This window comes from Macaca mulatta, chromosome 12, assembly GCF_049350105.2.
Source record: "Macaca mulatta isolate MMU2019108-1 chromosome 12, T2T-MMU8v2.0, whole genome shotgun sequence".
Classification (NCBI taxonomy): Eukaryota; Metazoa; Chordata; class Mammalia; order Primates; family Cercopithecidae; genus Macaca; species Macaca mulatta.
Genome location: NC_133417.1, coordinates 95,947,156 through 95,969,938, shown reverse-complemented (window position 1 = coordinate 95,969,938; position 22,783 = coordinate 95,947,156). Strand labels below are relative to the sequence as shown.

At 33.7% G+C, this 22,783-nt stretch overlaps 1 protein-coding gene across 6 annotated transcripts in view; it reads right to left on the bottom strand.

The window, feature by feature from the left end:
- The window catches only part of GLS (glutaminase), an 87,020-nt gene that overhangs the window by 38,018 nt on the left and 26,219 nt on the right, over nucleotides 1–22,783 (bottom strand). For 5 of the 6 annotated variants that reach the window (XM_015110583.3, XM_077957325.1, XM_077957324.1 and 2 more), the window contains exons 7-12: nucleotides 17,729–17,787; nucleotides 7,133–7,165; nucleotides 6,989–7,047; nucleotides 3,881–3,947; nucleotides 3,269–3,319; nucleotides 393–569 (exon numbers count right to left, since the gene is read on the bottom strand). In XM_015110583.3, coding sequence (XP_014966069.2) covers nucleotides 393–569; nucleotides 3,269–3,319; nucleotides 3,881–3,947; nucleotides 6,989–7,047; nucleotides 7,133–7,165; nucleotides 17,729–17,787 — 446 coding nt within the window. Of the gene's footprint in view, nucleotides 1–392; nucleotides 570–3,268; nucleotides 3,320–3,880; nucleotides 3,948–6,988; nucleotides 7,048–7,132; nucleotides 7,166–7,940; nucleotides 7,975–17,728; nucleotides 17,788–22,783 lie in introns of those variants that run through there. The other variant, XM_028830943.2, reaches the window with a different exon arrangement.

The window sequence follows — 22,783 nt, the reverse complement described above, 5'->3', positions numbered from 1 at the left end:
TTGAGTCATTAAAACATCTATGGCTGTAATCAAAGATGTGAAACCTCACATCTTTGCAAACTTCCTGAACTTAAAGAATTCTTAAGATACATAATCATCATAATGCTAAACATTAACAACTGAAAGTAAAGAAAGACTGTACTAACCTTGTACACTGGATTGCCTTAAAAGCAGAAGGAATGAGGTTCTACAAATCAAACTTCCAAGTTCTTAAGAACCTCTGGTAGACCTTAGCTCTATTCCTTACTAATCTTATAACAAATTAACCTTAAAAACAAGCCTCTCAAAAATTAATATACAGCTTTAGAAGCAAAGTTCAAACTGCATTTTTTCAAAGAACCAGTTCAGACTAGTTTCTTGCCAGAGAAAATTAAGATTAAACAATTACTTACATGAAAAGCAAACTGCCCTGAGAAGTCATACATGCCACAGGAATGCATCAAACTCAAAGTATTTCGAACTGCTTCAGGGCTCAGTACTCTTTCACCAGTAATTGGGCAGAAACCACCATTAGCCAGTGTCGCAGCCATCACACTGGCTGATTCACAAGTCACTTCAATGGAGCACAGCTAACACAAAGAAAAAGCAGAATTCTCATATTACTTTTAATATTACTGTTCACTTCTAAGATAATCTATTTGATTTGGTATTTCATACAGATCTGAAATATTTATTCCAAAGTGATTAATATAAACTTGAGGACATTCTAAATATTTTAATTGACCAAAGTCCTACCCCCTTTTAAGGTTTACCCTGATTTGGCCAAAGATACTCAGTCTTTTAATGGCAGAACTAGACTAGGAAGTGCCAGCCTCTAAACACTAAGATTTGTTATTATCCCATGTGATATTCAAATCTGCTTAAATATTAATACTTTCTGTGGAATACACAAGCATAATTACTTTTAATTCAACAGGAAAAAAAATGAGCCATGAAATATTTTTAAGGTAAAGCACCATACATAAGGATTATGATAGTGTCTACATGAGAAATCATCATTTTAGAAAAAAATGCTAAAGTGCCTGACATTTCACCCATAACAAAGCTCAGTATCCCCATTTATATGGTAACAGGCAAAGGACAAAGGGGAAGAAAAATATAAAGCAGATCTGTCTCAGATGCTCTGTAAGCCTAAACCAAAATGTTATCCTTTAGACCACTTATTAATATTTATTTGGTATTTACTATGGGTGCTAAATATACCCTCTAGGATGAAATTTTTGCATTTAAATACAATCAAAATAATGAAAATAGTTCACCATACCAAACCCAAATTTACCCATAAAATGAAAATAAATGTTTCCACATTTTATTTTTAGCTAATAGTAAGCAAAATTGGGATGAGATGGGGTCAAAAAAGAAAGTAGATAGGAGAAGAATGGGTTCTCAACTTGTAGATTTTCCTCAGCCATACTCCAAGATCTACAAGAGGCACAAAGAGGTCTGGAAATAGCAAGGAGGAAAACTAAGTATACTGAATTAAAACATTGTGTGTTTAACTTTGACTAGATTGCCTATTTATATCAAAAATCTCTTCCCTATTTCTCAAAAACGACAGAATCGACTTATAATACTGCCCCAGAGAGCAAAGATTTGTGATAAGGTCAACTTAATCATACAAGGCTTTCTCAATTCCAATGATCATTTCCTAATGTATACTTAACATTAATTGGAATTTTGTTTGTCATAAGGCAGCACATTACTAATTTGCCCAATGCTAACTTGGGTACTCTTCTGCAAATCTCAATGGTCGTTCAATTTGATGCACCCCTTCTCCAAAAAAGTCAGTATCACTTCTATGGCCATTTCTTGATTTTTGCCATGAAGTACAGAAATGTCACATTATAGTAGATTCTGTAACAGCCAAATTTAAATATGTATTCCAAAGGAAAAGAAGCTTATGGAAAAAATTCATACAGACTAGGAAAAAATAAAGGCTAGGTCCAAAGGAATTTCACATATCATCTCATGTTATCTTCCACATAATATGGCAAGACAGGTCAGGCATATGCTACAGATAAGGAAACTAGGGATCAGTAACTAAAATTAAGTCACATGGCTAATAAGTCGCTGGGCTAGACCTTAAATTTTGTATTGATGGTCTGGATTCCCAGTTTACGGTTTTTCACATTGGGCAGATGAAAAGCTGCAACCTGGACATCTATCAAAATCGAACTCATTATCAACCTCACTTATATACTCTCTAAGATTACTGAAAGGTTAAAATTAAGGAACTTTTAAAACTAAAGACAGGCAAATGTAAGGTGAACTGGAAATTAACAATAATGCAGCCTCCTATGTGGCTTCACATTACAGTCTCATCAGTGGCACCAGCTGTGTTAAATCTGTAAGAATAAATTGAACTGAAAATGTGGGTGAGAGAAGAGATCTCCAGGAAGGCTATTCTAAACTGAGTTCTATACCACAGCCCACTGTGTAACATGGTCCCTCTTGCCCAGTCCCGCCCCCTCAATATTGAGAGCTACTCTAACTTAGAAGAAAGCCTGACATATGACCTGCAGAAATGAACTAGTACCAGTTAAGGCAGGATAGAGCAGTAACAAAGAAATTACAAGATACCAAGTCAGCTGAGACACTGATACTTTTAAATGCTTAATAAGAGCCCTCTGATTATTTGGAAAAAAAAAAAAAAAAAACTTTTCCCAAACAACATGTAAAGGCTACAAAAAATTTAGAGCTCAGTTTATAATTAGGAGTGCCAATTTCCAGGAGTGTACATTATTTTTGACAATTTTTCAATATGTTTACAGAAAAAATTGTCCCTATTACATTTTGAGGCATGATATTTTAGGCAACATGGACATAAGACTGCCTTTTATGAAGACATTTTTGAAAGTCAATGAAAAATGTATTTTCTCATGGCCTAGAACCAAGATTTCTGAGACACCTATATTTTGCATAATGTGACACATCCATTTATTTATTTTGAGACGGAGTCTCACTCTATCATGAGGCTGGAATGCAGTGGCGCAATCTCGGCTCACTGCAACCTCGGCCTTCCAGGTTCAAGTGATTCTCCTGCCTCAGCCTCCTGAGTAGCTGGGACTACAGGCAGGCACCACCACACCCAACTAATTTTTGTATTTTTAGTAGAGATGGGGTTTCACCATGTTGGCCAGGATGGTCTCAATCTCTTGACCTCATGATCCGCCCACCTTGGCCTCCCAAAGTGCTGGGATTACAGGCGTGAGCCACCGTGCCCAGCCAACACATCTATTTATATATACAATTTATATAATTAAATTACCTGGAAGTAGAAGTCTAATATACCAACCATATCTGTGCCTTCTGGAAAACACTAAAAAAATAGAAAGGCAATTAAAAATTCAGGCACACAGGAATGCACATAAGTAGAGAAATACATGAAAAATTTCAAATGTACACAAGTGTTTCATTTTAATTAATAAAATAGCATGTAACTTCTAAAAGAGTATAAACATGAAACAAAAAAGCAAAATTTTATCACATTATTTAAGTTTTTAGATACTAGTTTAACTGACAATGATAAAATGATTCTCGATGTATAAATCAAGTTACTAGACCAGCCACTTAAAAAAATCAAGAGTAGTTAACACTAATCAGGTATTATTATGCTTTTGAAAAAATAGACTAAACCTCAAACAAAATTTGCATTAATAAATAAAATTAGTCAAATATTTAAATACTGCCAGATGCAAATCAATTTAATAATAACATTAACAATTTGATAATACTGACTCAAGAGCACTCTGCAAAAACTTCTGCACCTTAAATAGTAATAGGTAGTTGCTTAAAGGCTATTGTTGAATTCTTAGCATACATCTTCATGTATTTTATTAAATGAAAGAATAATTTGAAAGAGAAACAAAAATTTAAAAACCTTCTTTTCTTTTAAGTAATATCCTATTGCAAAATTTCGATCTCCACTTTCTCTTTCAGACTGAAACCTGGAAGAAGAAAAAAACAAAAAACATTTGCTCTATGTACTTTCTTTAAAAGTGTGATTGTTCATAATTTCATTTGTATAGCAATGTACAGCATGAAGAACACTGAACTAAGATTTAGGACTACAGAGTTCCAATCAATTCTGTCAACAGGCTATTTGTGTAGCTTTGGACAAGTCTTTTAAGTGGTAATTCTTTCAATCTTCATTTTCTTGGCTATAAAATGACTGAAATGAATCAGGCCCATTCAAGTCTTCATATTTTGTAAATAAAAAGGCTAATTTTAAAATTCTCAAATCTTCTACCATTAAAATACACTGAAAAACTGCAGAATCCTCTGGCTACCCAAAAGTACAATAAGAGTCCATTTTAATTGACATAATCAGGGAACTTGATATAATCATGGAACTTTCACTGAGAGTGGGAAACACAAAATGGATCTTGCAGGATTCAATGGACTAACAGATTTCAGGGTACATCGAGACCATCGAGACCATCGAGGCCTAGGCACTGGCAAATTCCATGCAGCATGAACGGTTAGAAAAGTATTATGGATACGGCTCCACTGAAGAATGGCAAATATTCTGATGTAACCAGGAAACACACATGGAGAAGAGTGGGAAAACATCAAACAAACGAAGGAGACTGGGACAAAATTATCAAAATCAATAGATGTCGAATAATGTAATAGCTCCTTACTACCCACAAAATAAAAGCCTGAGGGCTTTCAAACAAGTTACCTAATCAGATCTACATTTTAGAAAGATAACTGACATCAATTTGAAAAAGGGGAAAAAGAAGCGATGACTGATCTATTAAAAGAATACTGTAATGAGAGCTACAAAAGCCTGAATTTAGGCAGCTGTGATAGGAATGGAAGGAGAGGTATGATCAAACATGCAAGTAGTTGGATAATCTTCCAACCTGATGAAGAAAAGGAGAGACTGAGTAAAGACTGATACAAAGCCTGAATTTCTAACATAGCCTGAGAGCATGATAATATTAACTGACATAGGGATCTATCTGTAGAGCAAAGAGCAGTTTGGAAAGAAAGAGAATGAGTTTTGATTTAGACAGATTTAATGTGCATTATATTTGAGAATTACCCTACAAGTCTAAAAGGGCTGCTGATATTAGAGGAACTGTGGGTAATGTTCTTTATATCACTGAGGTGGACAGCCCCTTCTAATTGTACATTTTAACATTTCAAACTCTTATCAATTTGCCATACTTTTAAAAAAAAATCAACATAGTTTAGATAAATGACTAACTAGTCAGCAATTATCAAAGTGACTGACACAGTTCTTCAACACTATCTCAAGTGCCTATTATCTGCCAGATAACATGCATACAGAAATGAACTGGAAGACACAACATTCCATCTAGGTCTTAAGGAGGGCAGAGTCTAATGGTGATTATGGGGCAGAGAGACATGTAATAAGTTTGATAAAATATGGTAATAGGAGAGCACAGAAAAGAGGCAAGCTGAGATTCATGGAATACTTCCTGGAAAAGACACTTAAGCTGATGAATTAATGTTGGGAAGGCATGCAACCTTAAAATGCTTACCCCTGAAATGCAAAGCAGGAAGTGCAAAATAAGAATAAAATAGTAGTATACACGCTAAAACATAATAATATTACAATAATGTTTAACAGAATAATGTTTCTAATGACAAGGAACCAATCAGACAAATACAAAATGGGAAACATCCACCATATGGCCTGCTGCCTGTTTTTATAAAGTTTTTTAGAACACAGCCTCATATTGTCTATGGCTGCTTTTCTACTAAACAGCAGAACTGAGAAGTTACGACACAGACCGTATGGTCCACAAACATAAATTATTTACTGTCTGGTCCTTCAAAGAAAAAGTCAGCAACCCCTGGTCTATAAAACAAGCAGCGTGCACTCTTTAAAAATAAAAGCCCATGGCTGGGCGCGGTGGCTCATGCCTGTAATCGTAGTACTTTGGGAGGCTGAGACGGGCGGATCACAAGGTCAGGAGATTGAGACCATCCTGGTTCACATGGTGAAACCCCGTCTCTACTAAAAATATAAAAAAATTAGCTGGGCGTAGAGGCGGGCATCTGTAGTCCCAGCTACTCGGGAGGCCAAGGCAGAACATGTGAACCCAGGAGGCAGAGCTTGCAGTGAGCCGAGACCACGACACTGCACTCCAGCCTGGGCGACAGAGCAAGACTCTGTCTCAAAAAATAAATAAATAAAAGCCCATATAAAAATATTTAAAAGCAAAGATCTAGAGCACAGAACTGTTCTAAGTAAACAGACAAAACAGACATCATAATAAATACAATGTAAGAACCTTGATTTGTTCCTGAATCTAAAAAATAATAATAAAAGTTGTAAAAGACACTTGGGGAAGAGATGGGGACATTTACATATTGATTAATGTCATGATATTTTAAAATTAACATTAATATTCTTACATGTGTTAATGATATTGTGGTTATACATGAGAATGTCCTTATTCTTAGACTGTATGTGCTTTCTTATTCAAGGGTGAGGTATCATGATGTCTACAACTTAATCTGAAATGGTTTAGGGGAAAAAAATCTATGTACATACATATTTACATATTTGTATGCAGAGGTATACATACATATTTTTATCTATCTAAAGAGACAGAGGTTGAGAAAAAGCAAGTAAGACAAAATATTAGAAAATATAAGTAAAATATAAGTAAAAGATTTATTTTTTCAACTTTTCTATAGACTGACAAATTTTAAAATAAAAAATTGGGGTAAAAATCCAGATAGCCTGGAACAGAAATAGAAGAGAGGTAAAACAGGTATTATAAGCAAAGATAAAACTGAATAAGCACCAGTAATTTGACATAAACTTGGGGTCTCTTCTGATTGTATGATTACCTATAAGAAATTTGTCAAAACTATTTAAAGTATTTTTAAGTGTTTCTGTCAGGTAATTTAGAAATCATTCATTTCCCTCTAATGAAAAGAGAGCAGATCAATTCTAAATACAGTGTGTGTTTTTACGTAACAAAACAGCATTTAAAACACTCACGTCGCATTACTGAATCCAACATATTCATTACCAGCCATCTTATTCAAAAACTGCATGACCTATAAACCAAAATTAGGAATTAGTAATCAAAAAACAAATATACAGAAAATGTGGCATGAAAAGTGAATTACATGTTGCACTTACATAGTCAAATTTTTCAGCATTATTTACTCCTTGCTGCAAAAAAATAAGAGACATAAATATGTTAATATAGGTACCACCACAGTTAAGTTTCAAGCTAATATCAAAATTTCAAACAGCTACCATTATAATATACTGCATTAGTATTTTTAAATCTAAGAAATAGTTCTAAAGTAATTTAACATTTATATAAACTCTTTTACATGTTATTTAATACCCATATGTTGTTGAGAATGCATCAGAATTACAAAGGGAATGCTTTATTTTAAGTATATCTTTACCCAACCCAAAGTTACAGAAATTTAACTACAAGTTACCATGAAATTCCCTTATCTTTTATGACAGTACATAATTTTGCTAAAATGTGTTATTTAATCTTATATTTTAAAAAACTTAAAATAAAGTTTCACCCTTCGAAAAGAATTAAGAATATATAAAATATTTCAATTAAGAAAAATCTATTTGTATTTTATTAAATCCTTTAATATTAGAGTTAGAAAAATGAGTTATGCTGCAAAACTAATCTTTTATAATTCCAGTATATGCAAACATTCTGGTTACATTTTACTACTGTAGAGAAAGCTCTATTCCTAATAGCTCTCACTTGTTATAATAATATTTGAACTAAAAAAAATTATATTTCACAGTCTAAAAAATTAGCTTCTATTGTATTTAGCATTATGCCAATTCAGAGTATGGAAGATGTATTGTTTCATCACTTTCATTTCTGACATGTTATCTATTGCAAATGTCAATAGGAAAAACCTATGTAACGTAGATCAGTTCAAGTAGCCAAATGGTTTCATTTTACCTCGGCGAAGTTTACAAAGCAGTAAGTTGTAGATCTGAAATCAAACGTATTAATTGGTGATATGCACCCAAAAGAAACAATACATCTCTAATTTCTAAAATAGGCTTAAAATAAAATAATTTGACAACTAAAGTTTTTAAAACACATTTTTTTTTTTACTTTACCCTCAAAAAAATCCAAAACATTATACTTTAAAATATTATGGGAGGAAAACCTGTACCAGAGAATTATTTAATTGAATAAAGCCAGGTTCATTCTTTACAAGAGGATTAGAGTGTGGCTGACAATATGTGAAAACCTACAAATCAACTTATTTAAGAAAGACGTGCAATCACATTTATACAATCAGTAGCTAGAAGGACCACCATACTATTTCATCAAAATTAGGCATTAACAAAACTTCAACAAGATTAAGGATAATTCAGTTACAGCCATATTGTAATCACTAGCTGTGTATTTTCTCTAAAGTATCCTTTGAGATAATTTTTTCTTTCCTTATATTATATACCAGAAATCAAAATGTAGAAATGTAACTCCAAAGCTGTTCAATGAAAAATAATTAAAAGAAGAAATTACCAACTTCATTGAACTGTTGCAGTTGTCAAAATATTCCATAGATCCTAATGCTGTAAAATATGTAACAACATTTAAACCACAAAAACCTTTGTAACCTTAGAAAAAGCACAAAAAAACAACTCTTTTGGAAACGGATGTCAGCATTTGCATTGCGATGTCATATGGATAATTACTGGTTAAACAATCAATGTAAAATAAACACGTTATGTTGAACTTTCATTCTGTGACCTAAACTGTACCCTACGAAACTCTTACAAGTTGTCTTCATTGGGCTGTCATGTTTAACATACAAAAATAAAAACCACTCAACTTTAGACTATGGTAACATAATTGGTCTATTTTGTGACTTACTAAATTAAAGCACAATTAGTTTTGCTCTTACGTTGTTTTTAAGAAACAACTGGTATTTACCAATGTCTAGCATTATACAGTATAACATTTTGGGTACTCAACATTCTCTAGACAGATTATGTAAATAGAGCAAAACAAAATACAGGCATACCTCATTTTATTGAGCTTCACTTCGTTGTGTTTCACAGATACGCATTTTTTAAGAAATTGAAGGTTTGTGATAACTCTGCATCAAGTAAATCTACTGGTACCATTTTTCCAACAGTATGTGCTCATTTTACGTCTCTGTGTCACATTTTGATAATTATTATTACATGTCTTATGGGTATCTGTGATCAGTCATTTTTGCTTACTATTACACTTGTTTTGGGGTGCCACAAGCCATGTCCATGTAAAATGGTAAACTTAACCTATAAATGTTGTATATGTTCTGACTGCTTCACTGATTGTCCATTCCCATCTCTCTCCCTCTTCTTGGGACCACCTATTCCGAGACTCAACAATACTGAAAACAGGCCAATTAATAACCCTACTATGGCCTCTAAACGTTCAAGTGAAAGGAAGAGTTGTACAACTCTCACTTTTAAAAAGCCAGAATGATTATTAAGCTTAGTAAGAAAGGCATGTTGAAAGTCAAAACAGACCAAAAGTTGAGCCTCTTGCACCAAACAGCCAAGTTGTAAATGCAAAGTTTCCTTTGCATTTCTTGAAGTTCTTCAAGGAAATTAAAAATGCTACTTCAGTCAACACATGAATGATGGAAAGCAAAACAGCATAATCGGTAACATGGAGAAAGTTTGTGTGGCCTAGATTAAAAAAAAAAAATCAAACTAGCTACAATATCCCTTAGGCCAAGGCCTAATTCAGAACGAAGCTCTAACTCTCTTCAATTCTATAAAGGCTGAGAGAAGTGAGGAAGCTGCAGAAATGGGTTTGCAGCTAGCAGAGGTTGATTCATGAGGTTTAAGGAAAGAAGCTGTCTCCATAACATAAAAGAACAAGGTGAAACAACAGCAAGGGCTGATGCACAAGGTGCAGCAAGTTATCCAGAAGATCTACCTAACTTCAGTGATGAAGGTGACTACACTAACAACAGATTTTAAATGTAGATGAAACAGCCTTTCATTGAAAGATGACATCTACGACTTTCATAGCCAAAGAGGAGAAGTTAATGTCTGGTTTCAGAGGACAGCCTGACTTGTTACGGGCCAAGGCAGCTTGTAACCTTAAGTTGAAGCCAATGCTCATTCATCATTCCAAAAATCCTAGAGTCCTTAAGAATTAAGCTAAATCTACCCTGCCTGGGCTTATAACAAAGCCTGGATTGGACCACATCGGTTTACAACATTGTTTACTGAATATTTTAAGCCCACTGTTGAAACCTACGGCTCAAAAAAAGATTTTGTTTTTTAATAGAGATGGGAGTCTCACTATACCGAGCAGACTGGTCTTGAACTCCTTGGCTCAAGCAATCCTCTTACCTCAACCTCCCAAAGTGCTGAGATTACAGGGGTGAGCCGCCCAGCCAGAAAAAAAACAAAACGAAACATTTCTTTCAAAATATTACTGTTCACTAACAACACACCTGGTCACCCAAGAGTTCTGATAGAGATGTACAAGGAGCATAATGTTGTTTTCATGCCTGCTAACAAACATCCATTCTGCAGGATCAGGGAGTAATTTCAACTTTCAAGTCTTACTCCTTAAGAAACACTGTTCATAAGGCAATAGCTGCAATAACAGTGATTTGTCTGATAGATCTGGGCAAAGTAAATGGAAAATCTTCTGGAAAAGATTCACCATTCTAAATGTCATTAAGAACTTTCATGATCATAGGTGGTCGAAATATCAACATTAACAGGAGTTCAAATGAAGTTGATTCCAATCCTCATGGATGACTGAGGAGTCCAAGCGGAGGAAGTAACTACACATGTGATAGAAATATCAAGAGAACTAGAATTGAAAGTAGAGCCTGAAGATAGGACTGAATTGCTGCAATCTCATGATAAAACTTGAACGGATGAGGAGTTGCTTCTCATGGGTGAACTAAGAAAGTGGTTTCTTGAGATGAAAACTACCTCTGGTAAAGATGCTCTGAGTATCACTGAAATACAACAAAGGATTGAGAACATTCCATAAACTTAGTTCATAAAGCAGCGGCAGGGTTTTGGAGGATTGACTCCAATTTTGAAAGAAGTTCTACTCTGAATAAAATGCTGTCAAAGAGCATTGCGTGCTACAGAGAAATCTTTCATCAAAGGAAGAGTCAATTGATGTGGCAACTTTATTGTTGTCTTATTTTAAGAAATTGCCACAGCCACCCCAATCTTCAGCAACCACCACCCTTACCAGTCAGTAATCATCAACATCAAGGCAAGACCTTCCACCAGCAAAAAGATTAGAACTCACTGAAGGCTCAGATGCTCCTTAGCATTTCTTACCTATAAAATATTTTTTACTTAAGGTATTCACACTAGTATTTTTTCTTAGATCCAACACTACTGCACACTTACGAGATTATAGTATAAACACAACTTTTGTATGCATTGGTTAACAAAAAAATTGGTATGACGTGCTTTTTTGCAATCTTCACTTTAGTTAGGTGATCTGCAATATCTCTGAGGTATGCCTGTATTGAATAAGTGCACTGACTAAAGAATGTTTCTCCCCAAAACTTCCCCCATTTAAATGTAAAGGCATTTGATTATTATTTGTTCATATAATTTACCCTGGAAATGGCATTTAACTTAAGTCAATAAAATATATCTGCTTGTGTATCTCTTGGAAAGACTTCATGTACCCCAAGGATTGATGAGATCTAATAATCATTAACATGTCATATTAATTCTGAAAAAGTTACAGTAAAAAGTTTATTTGCAAAGCTCTTAGGAAAAGCACATGCCTATATATACAAAAGAGAGTAAACCACCCCCAATGCAAAATCAAAACTAAAAATGATAAAAACCCATTATCTTCATCATTATGGAGTAGTGGGGTGAGTTGGGTGGAGAAACAGATGTTAACAAAAATATGAGCTGGGCATGCATATATGAGAGCTGGTCATACTCGTCTATTTTATATATGTTTGAATTTTTTCACAATAAAAAATTAAAGGAAAAATATTTATTTGCTAATAATTTCCCACAATAATTTGCAAGATTTTCCTTTTGAGCATTTTTCTTTCCCATTTGAAACAGTCATTGATTTTTAGTTCATGTATCAGTGGATATCTTCTATTGCTAGAATGAACTCACGACTAATTCTCTTCCTATTTTTAATTTTTACAGACGTGTGAATTGAGAAACTTTGCTTATAATAGATAAGTACACTGAAATTTTAAAAGTTTTATTATAGCAGTGTTACTCAGTTAATGCCTCCAGCTCATTACATGCCAAAAGTCATACAGTACTCTATCCTCAAAAATTATGCTAATGCTCTTATTTACTGACAACTTACTTAGATTCTCTTTCGATTTTGTTGAAACCAAAGAACTAGAAACAACCTAGTATACAACATGACTTATTACCAGTCATTACAATGCTTCACCTTCCTTAACAACACTGACTCTAATATTTCAAAATGTCCTCTTTTGCTGGTGGGTTGAGGTTTTTACAACCTGAAGCTGTGCACTGTACTAAAATTTGAAAGACATGAGAACTATGTCTTTCTTTTGGAAAATAGGAGGACACCTGGACTAAAGGCAGATTAATTTTCTAAAAGGTGCATATAGAAACAGATTTTGAAACTGACTTATCTTAAAACTATCAATTCCCCAGTATTCCTTGGAAAGAATTCCAAGTATGGAATCCAAAGATATGTTTATCCCAGTTGGAAGATCACTATATGAGCATTATTAGATACTGTATTATTTTTTAAAAAGTTATAATCATTTGTAGTAAAAACAGTAGAAACATTTTTTAAATAAACCAAATTGGAATATACTTATCAAAATTTCTAATCCACTCACCAAATGATTTGAAAAAAACAAACCCATATGGGTTGTTTGAAAAGGGTAACCAGATCCTGATACTAAAAAACTATACAAATTTTTCTGTAAATATGCCTGTCAAGTTACAGAATTTACATTCCTTTGAAAAATACTATATGAATGAAAATTTGATAAAGCACCACTGAGTTTTAACATTATCTATTAAAAAATTAATGTAACTATATTGCAGTGTTTTTACACAGTTTTTTATAACATATTTATGAATTGATTCATGTATTATACTTTACAACACAGGTGAAAAACACTGTTAACAAGGACATCTGTCAATAAATTTAATACTAAAATGGCTCATTTAAAGTCAATGCATCAATTAGAGTTATTTTGTAAGTATCGCACTTGATTCCATTCATAAAGTATGGAGGTGCAAGCCAATTAAAAATTAGACATCACAAAGGAAGAGGCAAAAAGAGATAACTAAAAATGATTTTACGAAATATTCTTAATTTAATCTTATGATTGAAAATGGTTTAAAGCTAAAGAGTATTAGTAAAATAAAAAATAAGACACTCCAGGTAAAAAATAATGTTTTTCTAGATCTAGTATTTTCATAGATTAACCCTAAAAATAAAGTTAACAGAACAATTTTTAGTTGACAATAAATGCTCTACTTTTCACTTAAAAAAAAAAAAAAAACTAAAGCATAAACTGATATAAACGTGAAGTAAATAAACCAATATAATCCTGTCTTCTGAATGTTGCCAGTCCAAGGCATTATGCATTACTCTCAGAGTCACAAACCACTCTTATAAGCAAACCATGTCTTACAAGCATACCTAACAGGCTATTGCTAACATAACCAAATTGACCATTACATAAACATTAACTAAGCTTGTCTTGATTTTCAATGAGTATGATTACAAATTATTTAAAGAAAAAAAAACCCTAATTTTTAAAATTCAAAAATACTTTTGATTAAAAAGAAAACTGAGCTTCTTTAAATGACAAAAACTGGAAACTACCACTAGAATGAGGCATGCCAAGTAGAATGCCTCACGCCTGTCATCCCAGCATTTCGGGAGGCCAAACTGGGAGGATCACGTTAGGCCAGGAGTTGGGGACCAGCCTGGGGAACATGGCAAGACCCCATCTTTATAAAGAATTAGCCCTGCTGAGAATGGCATAAACCCGGGAGGTGGAGGTTGCAGTGAGCTGAGATCTGGCCACTGCACTCCAGCCTGGGTAACAGAGCGAGACTCCGTCTCCAAAAACAAAAAAAAAACAAACAAAAAAAAGAATTAGCCCTGCATGGTGGCATGTGCCTGTGGTCTCAGCTACTCTGGAGCCTGAGGTGGCAGGATCACTTGAGCCCAGGAGTTTGAGGCTACAGTGGGCTATGACTATATCACTGCACTTAGACTGGGCAACAGAGAGACACCTTGTCTCTAAAAACCAAAAAACAAAAAACTCTAAGAAGTAAAAACATAGAAGATAGTGTAACTTTTACTATTTCTAACATGAAAAAGCATTGTGTGGCAATTATTTTGCAGCATGTTGTCCTCATTTTCCTATCTTAACCCTTAAGTTATCACCAGATCGTAACTTTTAAACTAAAACTAGGTGAAATTTTTACCAGTGAAAAGACAAAAAAAAAAAAAAAAGTAAGGATACTGCTATGTCATATAAAAATAAATGTTCCTTTCAAATTTATTTTTATTCTTTCCTTTTAATCAAGCAATCACACATTATCACCACCCCAAATAAAACAGATTACAACAAAAAGTATTCCTTTAAAGTTAGTAGCTACCACAGAGAAGAAGAGAGGAAGTATAGTACCCTTATGATTTTAAAAATTATGTGCATTTTAAGTATAAAATTACATTTGTTTTTAAAAAGGTATTTACCTATATAGCTTTGTTTAAAATTTTAAATATTGTAGTTTTCCTATAAGCTTAGTAGTTAAGAATTTATGCAACAGGCTCCTTCTGTCCAAATTCTCCTTTTTTCCACAATCTGCTAATCCTTTTGAACATTTGCTCTGCCTCTTCCCCCATTTCCTGAGGATCACCACCAATCCTACAAGGAAAAAATATCAACACTACAAAATTATGAAATCAAGAGTCTTACTAAAGACTCTACTTAATTTTGGGGTGGGGGAGTAACATGAAGAAAATGATTTTAATGGCACCATGATAAATTCTTGAATTTTGAAAGAAAAAAAAAAATCACAAATAGTCTTAAGGTCATCCATTAAAAGAGCTAAAAACAGAATTCACCTCTAGCAGCCATGGTGAAGCATCCGTGGCATTGGGTACTCAGATGCAAGCACCTTGGAAAAGGGCCTGTTTCTTTACTGACTAATGTCCAAAGAATGACTACATAACATTTGCTATCAAATGAGATACAACTTTTAAACCAATAAATTGTTATCGTTTGAACTAGTTCAAATTAAGAAAATAGTACTTCTGCATTTTGGACAATATAACTATGCTAATTAAAATTAAAGATGTCATCAAGAGAAATAGCAAACACCTAGGTTAAATATGGCGGAGTGAATTGTAATGAACAGCAAATTGAATATCAGGAGATTTAGTTCAAGTCCAATTCTACTGCTGTTACAACCTTGCCAGGTTCTCAGTTTCCTCAGTTATATAAAGTAAGAGAACTGCGTTTGACAATGTTTAAGCCCTTTTGGCTATGGTTTTATTACCTAAATTTCAAACCAATACCAATTTATAAATACAAAGTGATCATACAATTTGTAGAGATCACATTATAGATATTTATATGAATTTAATCCTTTCCCTAAAAGATCCTAAGAAAAATATTACACATTATGGGGCATTCAATTTTACATAGGGTTACATCAGGCTTTCCTCTCCAAGATTTGTTATGAACTTCACTTAAAAAAAAACACTTGAGAAACACATGCTAAAAACAAAACAAAAACTCAGGAGAAAGTGACCTTAAATATAAACCATACCCTGAAGCCTCATTTCCAACTTTGCCAATAGATTTAAATTTTTATGAAAACTACTGATCAAATTTGTAGGTACAAGATGACTCAATTAAATTTTTGCACTGTTGAACACTGAACCACACTTATGTTGTACGCATCTTTTAACTTTGTTTCTAATCGCTCATACTAAAATGTAACTCAATATATAGTTTATGGCTCATGACTAAACATGGCAAGTGAAACTAATGAAATGATAGTGTGATATGATAACCAGATATGCAACTCCCACATGCAGCATTTCGGTGTAGTCTGTTAAACCCATGAATCATTAAATGAAAGATTTTTAACTATGTGCAGTTAAGGAAGTCTTCTATTAATTATTTACATAAACCCCTTTTTGAGACTATACGTAGTGTATGTTAATTTCTCTCCAGTTTAAGAGTTCTTAAACTAGGATCCATGGATCAGCCTCCAATAGTAGTGAACACCTGGAAGTTTACGTAAAATTATGGTATGTGGGTATTTTTCTGGGAAGAAAAAATTTTGGTGTTTTTCTCATCAAGCATTATAGTAACTTTCCTTATTTCTAATTTAAGTTACTTGTTCAAATCTAAGCAATTATTAATGAGGCTTTTCTCTCATCACAGCATTTATTGATTTTCTTATAAGGATCCATTTACTTTTGCATATCCCATACTATGAAATAAGCTACCTAAAGGTGGGACTGTGCCTTGCAAATAATCGCATTGTCAAGTTTCTTTCACCTCAAACTGACAGCTTTCTCCATAGCCTATTACAATTAGTTACATTTTAAAAACACTTGGCTATAACATCTACTTCATTAGAGTTATAAGAATCAAATGGGCCAATACTTTCAAAGAATTTGCCTTGAAGTAACAAGTAAACACATAGATTCTTAAGATACTAGCCTTCTATTTTAAAAGCTTTTTCTCACAGATATAAAACTCTTAAAGGATTTCTAGTATACAAATTAGATGAAGTGTTGTGAACTGGGCCAAGGGTATAATTTATACTCAAATATCCTTCATGTAACCGGGGTACCTCATCCACGGTAAAGCATTTACAAAGCCATGTAGTTATGCTTTCCTCTAACTTGGAATAGATAGGCACAGATTTACCAAAGAAGTATACAAATGTTCCAAACATAAATAAAATTTATTTAAATATAAATAAAATTTATAATTAGAAATTAAAAATCTGAAACATCTAAAATCGTGTGATAGATTTAAAAATCTATTACACAAGAACCATTTGCAAATACTTATTTTCAAATACTAGATCTTCCAATTATTAAGGCAAACCAAACACTAAAAACAAACAAACAAACAAACAAAAAAAAAACCTCACAATGCAAATTTCAAAGCATAAGAAAATATAACTTAATTGGAATAAGCCTTATTTAATTGTTTTAATTAAAACCAAATGAAACAAGTTCCAATAAAAATTGTGATTTCAGCTCATGAGAGTATCAAAGACTTGAGAAAATCTGAGGGTAAATGTAGTTTGCCTTAAGTACTAGAACATTTGTTCCTACATATACTAATAACAAATATGCAGTAAAATGCCTTTAATTCTACTTATAACTGTTTATTCTAGAAGACTCAAAAGGAAATGAAAGGAAAATTACCAAAACTTAAAAAAAAAAAAAAAGCCTCTATGCCTTTATTCAGCAGACTTTAAATATTTTCCAGATCTTCAAGTCAAGAGTAAATAATTGTTGGAATTTACAATGAGTCATCTGTTTTTAATTTTGCCTTGAAATGACTACATCATTCATTTTGAAATAAAGATCCTAACTCTATACCATAAGACAATTTCTTAACACCATGAGAAAATTTTTCACAATTCTACATAAATAATCCCAGATTCATCTTTATGCCTTAGCTATTAAAAAAAAAAAGTTTACTAGGTTAAAATGCAACATCAACATTTTACCTTTATTAGTGAAGTCACAACAATTGCTCCAGCATTTACCATAGGATTATGTGGTTTATCTGTAAAATATAAAAGCAACACCATTATTTCAAATACTTAAGCACTTGAGTAATATTATATATTAAAAATAACCTTGGAAAAAGCACAGCTAACGTAAACTCAATTTTGCTTTTTTCTAAGCGCTTTATTTTTATCTTTATATACAAGTACATACACAGAAGGATTTAAAAACACAAACAAGTGATTTACATAGAACAATAAAATTATAAGGGATTTTTTTTTTTTAAGAGCCAAAGTTTCAGACTATCACCCAGGCTGAAGTGCAGTGGCACAATCATGGCTCACTGAAGCCTTGACCTCCCAGGCTCAAGTGATCCTCCAGCCTCAGACTCCAAAGAAGCCGGTACCACAGGCACAGACCACACCTGGCTAATGTTTTATTTTCCGCAGAGACGGCATCTCCCTATGTTGCCCAGGCGGGACTTAAACTCCAGGACTCAAGCAACCCTCCTGCCTTGGCCTCCCAAAGTGCTGGGATTATAGGCATGAGCCACCATGCACAGCCTATAGGGGATATTTTTAGGTTTTCTATATTTCCTGACAATAAAGGTATATTTGTATTTCTTATAAAATTTTAAAGTTACTTAAAACTTTACATTCTTCCAAATTCCTATTTCTTCTCCTAATTCTTTTTTTTTTTTTTTTTTTTTTTTTGAGACGGAGTCTCGCTCTGTTGCCCAGGCTGGAGTGCAGTGGCTGGATCTCAGCTCACTGCAAGCTCCGCCTCCCGGGTTTACGCCGTTCTCCTGCCTCAGCCTCCCGAGCAGCTGGGACTACAGGCGCCCGCCACCTTGCCTGGCTAGTTTTTTGTATTTTTTTTTTTTTAGTAGAGACGGGGTTTCACCGTGTTAGCCAGGATGGTCTCGATCTCCTGACCTCGTGATCTGCCTGTCTCGGCCTCCCAAAGTTCTCCTAATTCTTATAATAAATAAGAATGTAAAAACTCAACTGATTATATTCTCATTCACTGCATTACACAAACGCCAAAAACGAAACTGTTGGGGACAGTGAAAACATCTATTTACAAGCAAACCTCAATGTCTTAATCTATCTACCTGGTGGTTACCAGAAGTGGGGGAGGGGGGAGAAGGGATTGCCAGATGTTGGTCAAAGGATACATAATTTCAGTTACACAGGAGAAATAAGTTCAAGAGATCTGTTTTATAACATGATGTAGTTAATAACAAGTATTATATGTACTTGAAAATTACATATTGAAAATTAAGAAAGCATACTTTGTCTTCTAATTACAAATAAATATATGAAGTAATGTATGTTACTTTGATTTATCCATTCCACAATGCATATATATTTTAAATCACTATGTTGTACACCATATACACAATATTTATCTGTCAATTAAAAGTAAACAAAAAGAAAAAAATTATACATTTTGGGTGTATTCATAATGCCCAGTTCTAAAAGTTAAAATAAAATATTTGTGCTATATCTGATTATTACAATCAAGATTTGCCTATTCCAAATTATACTAAGAGAAGTTTGATTTTTCTGAGAACACATAAAATGAGAACACTTGCTGTTCCAGAAGAATACTATGTGGCATGAGGGGGCCAAAACCTAAAAATGTTCCAAATATTATCCACCTGAAAGAAAAGCCCACGTAGAGAGAAAAGAAGAATTTAGAAATCAGATTGTGTTAAATTACTTTATACTTTTATTTGTATGGATGTTCATTATCTGTCATTTCAGAGCTTTTGACATTATCAGGCTTAGACTCTACAGTCCTAGAAGGCTGCTAATCTATGTATTCCAAACAGTATCACATAAATGTGAGTATTAAATATTTTCCAAATGATAAATACTCTGCAAATGCTACATAAATTACACTCAAGATGTTTAAAGAACACTAAATCATTTTACGGCATGACAGCCCAATTTTCAGACGTACGTAATTGCTCACTCTGCCTTTGGCTCAAAAGCCAGACATCTGAACATCTGGAAACCCGCCAGAGAGAATGTAACACAACACCAGCCTAACTGCAGTATAAAACCTCAGTCTAAGACCTATGACTGTGAAATTTTCTTGTATCCTGCTCTGTCTTAAGGTAAGATGGAGTTGATGGGTTTAATTTAGAATTTTTAATTTAAAAATATTTATGAATGGCAGAAATAACCTATGACACTAATAAAGGCTATCATTTAAAGTAATGAGATACCAGAGCATGTTATACTAACAAAATGGACATGGGTGACACCTGAAATTTATGGACATGTTTTAAACTATAATGCAAAAATACTGATCAATTTTAACAAGTATTTATTTTCCCCAAAGGCAATAAAATACACAGCATTCTTTCATATTATATCAAAAGAAGCTTTTCAAGCTGCTAAGCATATGAACTTTACAAGGGTTTTGTTCACAGGTGAGGCTGAGTCAAAGTTTGCTAATACATATACTAAAGAACAAAAAATATTAAAGAGGGTTTCCAATTTAATTTGGATATTTATATTTTAGGTATTATATTGGAATTTTACAGTGCCAAGTAAAAATTGGAGTTAAACTCAATTATCTGACATTACAAACGTTTACAATATATTCTCTAGATATAGAGAAAATATTCTCTATCTGGTTGGGATATATACGGTTGCAAAGAATGTGCAGTGCCCATTGTGGATGGTTGGAAAAAATGTGCAGTGCCCTCTCACATTCTTCCCAACCATCCTAAATTCATCCTATCAATTCAGACCTGTCATCCTCATGTAAATTAACTCAACTCCTCTTCTTTCTCAATCCTCCATACATATAATCAGCACATATATTTTGGCACCTGTCAATTACATACTTGTAAGATAATACAATTAACTGTATTCAATGCTTAAGTATGTCTTCTCCCATCATGTATTAGAAATATGTAACTGTCTTCTGTATCCTGTAGTCAGAAAACTTATTCCAAGAACCAAGGCCCATGTACCCTCCAGAGCTGTTAACAATACAGACAAGGAAAGCTATATAAATAATTTGTTGATTAACCTGATCACTATAAGGTAGAAAAAGAAGACTTCCCTGGGAGATGGTAGTTTGCAAAACTGACATTTCCATAAAGTAACTTGTTTGCTCACTGATAATGATAAAAGATATCAGCCACCTCCTACCAAAACTTTCTATGCTGCAAACATTTTAAAACTACTGTTACTGCCGGGCGCGGTGGCTCACGTCTGTAATCCCAGCACTCTGGGAGGCCGAGGCGGGCAGATCACATGAGGTTGGGAGTTCGTGACCAGCCTGACCAACATGGAGAAACCCCATCTCTACCAAAACTACAAAATTAGCCAGGGTGGTGGCGCATGCCTGTAATCCCAGCTACTCGGGAGGTTGAGGCAGGAGAATCGCTTGAACCCAGGAGGCAGAGGTTGAGGTGAGTCGAGATCACGCCATTGTACTCCAGCCTGGGCAACAAAAGCGAAACTCCGTCTCAAACAAAAACAAACAAACAAATAAAAAAGTAATTACAAAAAACTACTACAATTTCTCTATCTATGCACTATATCCCTATTAGTCTTAATAAATCATCACAATCTTATAAAGCTAGTATAACATTAATATTTTTATTTTTAAAAAATTTATTTTAGATATACACATATATACATACACACACAAAAAGTGTATGGTTTCACCAAAAATCTACCCTTGCAATTTTAAATAGGAACGAGATCTTCAAATTGTTTTTGCTGGGGCTAAACTAAATCAGGATTCAAGAGCACAGGCTCTAATAAGAATTCAGGAAGGTGTAATATAGTAAAGCCTGTATTTACCATTACTTTTTTTTTTTTTTTTTTTTGAGACGGAGTCTCGCCCTGTCGCCCACGCTGGAATGCAGTGGTGCCATATCGGCTCACTGCAACCTCCGCCTCCCAGGTTCAAGCGATTCTCCTGCCCCAGCCTCCCAAGTAGCTGGGATTACAGGCGCACGCCACTACGCCCAGCTAACTTTTGTATTTTCAGTAGAGACGGGGTTTCACTATGTTGGTCAGGCTGGTCTCGAACTCTTGACCTTGTGATCCGCCAGCCTCGGCCTCCCAAAGTGCTGGGATTACAGGCGTGAGCCACCGCGCCCAGCCTTACCGTTACTTTCAAGACTCATGGTGTTGGCTCAGGCTTAGAAAACATCTATGAATATCGAGGCAAAATCTCTTGTTAAACTTTATGTTTCATTCTTATTATAAACAATTCTAAATTCCCGATTTCTTATTTTTTTCTTATATAGAATACAGTATCAATAATTTATGATTTCTAAAACCATAAATATACATGGCAAAAAAATTCATTACTTATACTGTTAAGTTCATTTGCTCCAAGCCCATTTTATTTGCTTTTTTTGTTTCTGAAATCTTCTAAACATTCAAATTACTGTATTTGTTTTCTTTTTCTTAAGTATCTTCCTCAATCAATTCACTAGACACGTCTATTCTCCTTTGTTGTTCATGGAAAATATTAAATTTTTCTTTTAAAATATTTGATATTTTTAGATAATATTAACTCTTTCAATATTAAATCTAGATGTCAACGAGCTTAGTAAATAAAGTGCTTCTGCATATGATGTCCTTATCAAAGTTGTTAATTTATGGTAATGTCCATAAAACCAAATGTAGCATCAGAATAAAAAGGTTATGGTAAAATGGGAAAGAAAATGTAATTGCTCTCTAAATAGGATGAGAAACATAAGAAAATACTAGTCTCACGACTTCATCTTACAAACTAATAAAATAATGAGTATAAGGCACATTTCATTTTTTATACAGCAGAAAGAAAAAAGTATAAAAGTGTATCTCTCGCAGCCATTACTACAACCTTCACTCTCACTTTCTTCAATTCTGTATCTTAACTCATCAATCAGAAACACAGCATATGCTTCAAAGATTAAAAAACAGAAACCAAACCATGGGAATAGTTTAACTTAGTTTGCACTCAGCTAAATGATGTTTAGACTTAAAATCTCTATCAGATCAAACTAACTACTTTTGTCCTCCCCTTTT